At 37.6% G+C, this 8,323-nt stretch overlaps 1 protein-coding gene across 1 annotated transcript; it reads right to left on the bottom strand.

Annotated features, from left to right (window-relative positions):
- Nucleotides 1–980: 980 nt before the first annotated feature.
- On the bottom strand, nt 981–7,712 carry LOC128234990 (inositol oxygenase-like). The gene is made up of 6 exons (XM_052949655.1): nt 7,534–7,712; nt 6,661–6,823; nt 5,892–6,078; nt 4,651–4,824; nt 2,983–3,148; nt 981–1,614 (listed from the first exon to the last, which is right to left on the bottom strand). Exons 2-6 carry the CDS (start codon nt 6,781–6,783, stop codon nt 1,410–1,412), a joined length of 855 nt encoding a protein of 284 aa, XP_052805615.1. The 5' UTR covers nt 6,784–6,823; nt 7,534–7,712; the 3' UTR covers nt 981–1,409.
- Between the last annotated feature and the right edge of the window lie 611 nt (nt 7,713–8,323).

The raw sequence follows: 8,323 nt of genomic DNA, 5'->3' as shown, positions 1-8,323 counted from the left end.
TCACTTTTTTATCACCATTTTAAATGAAACAAAGGGCAGTCTACGCCGCTTACGGAGCCCCACCTTCGGTCTTTTACCAGAGTTTGATTGAGCGTAAAAATGGTGTAGTAAAAGAAAAGTTATCTTTGTTTTAAGTCTTCATTTAAGCAAAATGTTGCCTTTCGACGTAGCATATACGACGTATTAATCACGTGGTATACACACACTGTAAGGCCAAATAAATAAATTCCACTAACATGCAATTATGATCATTTGAATTAGATATTCCGCGGTAATTTGTCTTGAAATACATATATGAATCCATAGTCGATTGTAAAAGATTAGAAAGTAGCTTTACTAAAACATAACATTGCGTTGGAAATAAAATGTATGTGTTAATGTTTTGCCGCCATACACTGTATCGAAGAATTGTTTAGTTAATGACGTCACACACACCAACATGACGATTTTCCTTCAATTTTATCATATTTGATCTTGTACGGTGTCTTGAATACTTAAATATTGATACCTTTATAGAAAATCATTCTTTGATTTTGATTATACTTTGATTATGGTTTCATCGTTTCTTTGTTTTTCTTATCGATAAACGAAGAAATCAGTAATTCATCGACGTAACAGAGACGGTTACATATAACGGTAGTGAACTTATCATTCTATGAATTTCAACATCAACATTTTATGGTGAACTCATGGATTACAATCATTTGCATAAATCTTTGTAGAATAAATGGAATAAAGCTGATGATTTTCCTTAGTCAAAAACAGCATTTCTTAGACTGAGTCTTGTCTCTGACTTTAGACTGTTCGTAATGATGGCCCATTCGGATGAGTTCGTGAAAAGTAGTTGAATTCTCCCTTCCCTTTTATTTTGGGCAAATGTTCATATTTATAATTGGTCCCAGCCTCTATATGGTCAATCCCATGCCCTCATTGTACATATACATCGGAAATTGTAGACCAAAACTAAAACGAACAGTAACTACTAACTAACTCCGTTTATTTGAACCAGTATAATGTATGATAAGATGGCATAATCATATACTTTGGCGTTGTAATCAAATCAAAATACAACAAGTAAAAAAATATTGCAAAGCGATATATAATTTAAAAGCAATGCATACATAAACAGCGACAAAACGGTCTGCAGAAGCCGTCGATTGTCAGATTGTCAACGAAGACTCACGAAGAGTAGTTTTTATACCTTATTTCACTAAAGTTGATTCCTCGTTTATTTTGGAACCTCATGGTGTCAATATAATTGTTTTATTTACAATACTAGCAAAACATACTGTCACTTTTATTCATATACCGAAATTGCAAGACTGTACATTATTTTGTATGTAAACACATGGTCTCTATGGTCGGTCATCCTTCCACGATGGTGTCAATATTCCGCCAGGTACAGAGTTTTACCACTTCAGTTTGCCGGGCACATATTTATCGACCAGCTTGCTGTAATACTCCCGGAGCGTGTCGATATCGGGCATGTCGGGACACTTGGTGTAGAGGTCAAACTTGTTGAACTCGTTGACCCAGGGGAGCATCTCAAGGTCCTTGTTGTTACAGAGATACATGTAGTCCCCGCTCATGTGCCACGGATAGAAGGAATGGAACCTGCAGGTATATGGGATACTCCATTGTACTTTCAAATATGGTACACATATAGTATATAAAACTGTATATGAAAATGACCAAAACTACCTGACGCGTGACATCAAAATATTTTTTTGTAATTCATACATCATGCAAAATGCGTATAACTGTTGTGCAGTATGGAGATAAGCAAATTAAAAACAAAATACCTAGAACGATACCTAATTGATATGTAACGGATCTCATTTGAATCCCGTGTAAATCTTACAAAAAAAATCATGGTTTACAAATTTATGCGAAAACGAAAATCAATTTGACGAATCGTTATTTACAGGAATTCAGCAATGTGTCAAATAATCAGACATACGATCTAGCCTCAAACACAGCAACTCGGTAAACAATGTTAATGTTGTGAACACTGCCCTAGGACCCTATTATAGCAACATTTGTCATAAAGGAACTGATTGTGTTTCATCCCAAGACTCGCACCAGACTCGTTATATCGATATTCTTTGACATTCATATGCCATATAGCTGGTAGTCAGTACTCACCTGATAGCATACAAAGCTTCATCCGGCAAGCGATAGGTGTTGGCTTTAAGGGTCCGGTACATGCATGTCATATAGCTAGTTGCCAGTACTCACCCGATAGCGTACATAGCTTTATCCGGCAGGTGACAGGTGTTGGCTTTAAGGACCCGGTATACACATGTCATAAAGCCGGTAGTCAGTACTCACCTGATAGCATACATAGCTTCATCCGCCAGGTGAAAAGTGTTGGCTTTGAGGACCCGGTACATACATGTCATATAGCCGGTAGTCAGTACTCACCCGATAGCGTACATAGCTTTATCCGGCAGGTGAAAGGTGTTGGCTTTAAGGACCCGGTACACACATGTCATATAGCCGGTAGTCAGTACTCACCTGATAGCATACATAGCTTCATCCGGCAGGTGACAAGTGTTGGCTTTAAGGACCCGGTATACACATGTCATAAAGCCGGTAGTCAGTGCTCACCTGATAGCATACATAGCTTCATCCGGCAGGTGAAAAGTGTTGGCTTTGAGGACCCGGTACATGCATGTCATATAGCCGGTAGTCAGTACTCACCCGATAGCGTACATAGCTTTATCCGGCAGGTGACAGGTGTTGGCTTTAAGGACCCGGTACACACATGCCATATAGCCGGTAGTCAGTACTCACCTGATAGCATACATAGCTTCATCCTACAGGTGACAAGTGTTGGCTTTAAGGACCCGGTACATACATGTCGTATAGCCGGTAGTCAGTACTCACCTGATAGCATACATAGCTTCATCCGGCAGGTGGCAGGTGTTGGCTTTGAGGACCCGGTACATACATGTCGTATAGCCGATAGTCAGTACTCACCTGACAGCATACATAGCTTCATCCGGCAGGTGGCAGGTGTTGGCTTTGAGGACCCGGTACAGGTATTCATCGTGCCCCCATGACATGAGCACATTCTCCAGCCCACAGTTTTCTGTGTACACGCCCAATTTGGAGCTTAGCTTGGGGTCATTGGTATCAGGGTTGTCTGTAAATATAGTGTGTGACTAGTGTCACATTGCGTATGAATTACTGTTAGAGAGGATTTTGCATACTAGAATTATACCTAGAGCTGTGTGGAAACTTCGTGTCCATGCCCATGCACATTTAATAATTAAGAAAAGCTATGATATCCAATTATTCATTTAGTAGAATACAACGGCGAAAAAATCCAATTTAGGCTCTACTTGGGCTTTGTAAAGTGGTTATTAAGAAGCTCACACATCCGCTCTAGCTAGTATAAAGGCTTTTCGCGCTAAACACCTTCAAGTAAGCATTTATTTTAGGTCTTTTAAATAATTAAGTCCACGCCGGGCTGCCTCTGGCTTGCCGACTTATTTTTAAAGAAAAACAAAAGTAAACACTAAGTTTTACAACGTGCATGACGTCACGTAGATGACGCTATTTTACAAAGTAAAGTGTGCGACTGGTGTCAAGTGGTGTACTGTATAAAACGTATATAGAGTATTGTGTGACAGGTTTACCCCACCCGCCTCCTCTTTTTTCCACCACCTCTTAAATTTTATTGACTCAAATAAAAGTGTTGAACTGGGGTCTGCTTTTGCGTTTCTGTCCGAAACTGCAGGAACGGCGTGTATTCATATCAGCCGGTGTTGATGTAAACATTCATATGTAAAAACGGATAATTATTTTGATTGTGTTCGTGGTTCGTATAGGAAGACATGTATATGGTCCTTTATGCAATAAGAAAGAGTATGAACACAAATTCGACTGTGAAACAGTTATCTAAGAAAATTTAAAAAAAATGTTACCCTCGCCCGCATTTATAAAATGTTTGGATGAACATAATAAATTATAGCAATTTTGTGGCCATGCTAGCAAAAAATTATCTTTTTCAATACTTTCCTTCTTCATGGCCATAAAATGCTTTTAAGTCATCGTGCTACGCCCTCAAGCAGTACACCCTGTTGTGCACCCCTGCAGATGTTAACGACCTCGATAAAGTGTATTAACCCTGTCTTGACATGCCACTAGATGTTGATCTTTAGTTGTTTTTGTCTTATTTTAAACGCGTTTGTTGGACATTCACGTTTGTTATCACTTCAAATCCAAGGACAATGATATAAATAAGATCATCCTCTCTTACAGTGTACTTGTACAGAGCACTACAGCCAATAATTGAAGTGGCTATCATCTGGGACAGCTACTGAATTTGGTAATCACTTCAGGTTTTAATCAACGAATTACAGAATGAAACATGCGTTCGCATCTGTCAACTACAAAAAAGACTACCAAGTCACGATGCAAGACCTAGCGAAATTTATCTTCACATTGCTATTTTTCTTTAGAAGATTCCCACATACCTTACACTGTCATCGAAACTTATAGATTAAACCAGACGCTTATACTGATGAAGATGGAGAGCTCGGGATTAATTGTGAACAGCGCTTATGATACGTCTGAATATTAAAAACGTTACAGAAAACCACATATGAAACCACTTATCACTGAAGTAAACACAAGCCCTACCGTTGAAGAACTGAGCATCAAAAACAATGTGCTTGCTCGGCGCACATCCGACGGGGAAAGTGTCACCGACGACGCACCATTGAGGCTCGCCCCAGATGGCCATGATCTTGCCGACGTCGTGGATAAGCCCCGCCACCTGAAGCCACTCCTTGTCGGGGTGTGCCTTCCGGATACCTGTGTTCCAATATATCTTGATATTGTGTTATGACAAAGAAACTAATATTATACGTGAAACTAAAACGACAAGAGCAACAACTCAGCTCCATTGACACTTACGTTTATTTGGCAAATTCAATCAACACAAGACAGCATTTTTATAAAATGTATTTTTGCGTCCATTTTTCGATTTTCAAATCATGTTTTTTTTTTTGACAACTGAATCACTTAAACCCCATTTTGTTTGATATTTGCTATTTACGTGCTGCTGTCATTTCATATAATATAGATATTAAAGCTGCACTCTCACAGATTGAAAGTTTTGACAACTTTTTAATTTGTTGTCTTGGAACGAGCCAGTTTTTGCGAAAATCCATGGAAACCAGTTATATAAGACTGCTGACAAAAACTAAGATCGCAGATTTTTATATTTAAGTTCAAAATTGTATGTTTTATGCATTTTTCTTAAACCGTTAGTAACGATTTAAGCCATAAAACATTAATTTTCGAATTGAAATATCCAAATCTGCGATCTGATTTTTTGTCAGCAATCTTATATTATTGGTTTGCGGATATTTACGCAAACATTTGCTCTTCCAAAGACAAAAAATAAAAAAGTTGTAAAAATGGCAAATATGTGAGAGTGCAGCTTTAATATATGGATTAAAGTTGTTGGCTTCTATTTTCATAACAATCTTGTCAATAAAACATGTTATCCTTCTCTCATAGATTCGAATAATCTTAAGAGATAATAAAAACAACCCTGACTAACCCCGGTATTTCTCCCGTACCTACATATTAATGCGTAGTCTTTGGGTCATCGGCCATTTACATGATATCCTTTTATCTATGATTACCGTCAAAGCTGAAGCTACTTATCATCTGAAGATGGTTGATAAAGAAAAAGAAAAAAAGAAGAAAAAAATGAATGTTGTATTAAGGAACCGACCAACAAATGAGCTAGTTCTGGCATAAAAAATGCAAAGCTCTGAGCTAACAAATGCATGTGAAAGTTGATCCGGTTATATATCGTTTTTTTTACTATGGATGGAGGCACAATCCAACGAAAACGTGAAATCAAATACCTTCCGCCGTTTGGTAGGCGTGAACAGCGTTGGGGACGTCGACATCGGGGTCACACTCGTCAATGAACGCAGATAGCATATCTAGGGCTTCCATCATCGTCATCTGGGCGTGGTCAAACTTGCACCATGTACTCATTTTCTCTTTCACAAAGGCGTACGTCTGGTTCTTATGCATGGCAGTGTACACCTGATCATAACAAATGATACTCGGTAATAAAGATTAAGAGTACGCTATTGCATCTAGGCTCGTCATCTTGGTGTGGTCAATCTTGACCACATATCCATCTTGTCCCTTATACATAGCCATATGTCTGGTTAGTGCGCATTGCGGTTTACACATGAAGAAGGCAATGCAAAATAAACAAAGGCATGTTTATTACCCAAAACATGATCGTCATCTCGCGTAATCAAACTTTCACCACACATTCCTAACTCTTACAAATGCAGACATTTTAGTCATGGAACTGACATTGCATTAGGTTCATGAAGTTGGATTGCACGTCCAGCGATTCCATCATTGCTATCAGGACCTGTTCAGTTAAACCTGTATCCCAGAATTAAAATTGTTGTACACTCTGATACACAGGGCACAGCTCATGTCAGTCTATGGAAGTTGGTTGTTTATTAAGCAATCGCGTTAATATTATTTTTAAAACTTTGTGCTTGTACACAGATAAAGAAGTTAGCTTTCTCATTGACATCGAGCACATTCATGTTGCCTACGTTATACAGCGAGTAGTATAAATCAATTGACTGCAATTATGTCTACCTTGATGACTCTCTCAGGAACGGTGTGAATACGGAAGTCCCGGAAGTCTGTCTTGTCCTTGTGTTCCGGCCGGAAGTCGCTAGGGTCCTCCAGCTGCACGTGCACGGCTGCTGCAGTACTCATCTTGCAGCACGAGTAAGCCTGCTTTAATAGCTATGATAATCTGCAAGTGGTGTAAACGTTATTTAAATTTAGATTAAGTAATACTAAATATAATTACTTTGATGAAAAAGTACAATGCATGATACACTTTAGACTGTAAGAACTTAGCAATTATACTATCGTATTTATATGATACATATATCATCTTTTAAAATTTGTACAATATATGCACTTTAAAGGGACTCGCTCATGTTTTTGGATCAAAATGAGTTTTCCCGAAATGCACCTATAAACACTTATTTTGTCATTTTTTTTACCCAATGATATCGAACTTGCAGAAAAAATACAATTACAGTATTAAAACGCATTTTGGTTTGAATGGGGTGCGAACCCGCGATGGTAGGGTCAAGAAAGAAAGAAAAACCGTCGCTTTCACCACATGACCACCAGGACGTGGATGGACTTTTTAACAATACATTGATAAAATTACGTGATACTATCAATCAACCAATAACGCAACAACAAAGCCATTATTAAGTGACCATTAGCGTTGTTGTTTTTTTTAGCAAATATCATCACTAGGTGAATGGTTCTAGCTTTTGGTATCTTAGTTTAAACACTCCTAGTAATTTGCCACATTTAATTTCGTTATACAAAGAAAGTGCGTTTTACAAAAAAACATGAGCAAGTCCTTATGACATACGAAAGAAACCATACGATTTAAAAAAAATAAAATAAATATATATAGCATAAAGGTAGTATATTACTTACATCAGAAAAAATGTGAAGTTATTCGTTATATATTCTCCTTTATAAAACAATTAGTTCGTCAACACATCTTTTGAACTGGTAACCTAAAGATAAGTCTCGCTCTGCTCTTCTTTAATCGCCAAGACTAAGATAACAGTTGAACACATCATGTTGTTATCAGCTGTATACTATTTGCAAGCTGTTTCAATATCGATCCTCGACTGATTTAAGAGTTTGTTCAAATGATAGGGTCCTGTGTAAATATGTATATTTTATCATAAAGGACGCGTCCAAATATGCATTATAAAGGGATGGTGGAAGCCTTTTTTCGACTTGCGCACGTATTGTTTTATATGATATCCTCATACCGCTTACATTATTCTGCCTTGTTTTAATAGTGGGATGATCCGTGATTGTTTCTTTCATTAAAATCAACAAATATTTTTTTTATTTCATGCATTTCGTGTGCTTGTTTATTTTCTTGCCAACATCGAGACACTCTTGTTTAATTACTCACTTGGTGAAATATATAACGATCTTTCACTGAAACAAACAGTAATCCTTTTATATCTAAAATGGGTTTCCTGATCAGTGCTGATTTCGTTTGCAGACTTATTGGTATCAGTTTGAAATCTGCTATCAATTGACATAGCTACATGTGTATTTTGTTCAATCTTGTGACACGGTTTAAAGCCCATACATTTGCTTATTTGTAGGTCATGGGCTTGTGTCTGTAGATTCCAGTGTATTATTTGGAATGAACAATCAGAGGAATTTCCATAATTTCAGGAAAAATAACTACTGAAATGTC

This window comes from Mya arenaria, chromosome 5 (genome assembly GCF_026914265.1).
Source record: "Mya arenaria isolate MELC-2E11 chromosome 5, ASM2691426v1".
Taxonomy (NCBI): domain Eukaryota; kingdom Metazoa; phylum Mollusca; class Bivalvia; order Myida; family Myidae; genus Mya; species Mya arenaria.
Note: the sequence above shows the minus strand (reverse complement) of the source record. Positions and strands in the feature narration are given on the sequence as shown.

Coding starts and splice junctions, on each gene's coding strand:
- LOC128234990 (XM_052949655.1), bottom strand. CDS start 6,783: ATGAGTACTGCAGCAGCCGTGCACGTGCAGCTGGAGGACCCTAGCGAC. Junction 6,079..6,660: donor TTCCTGAGAGAGTCATCAAG/GTAGACATAATT, acceptor TGTTATGATCAG/GTGTACACTGCCATGCATAA. Junction 3,149..4,650: donor TGATGCTCAGTTCTTCAACG/GTAGGGCTTGTG, acceptor CTATATTTACAG/ACAACCCTGATACCAATGAC.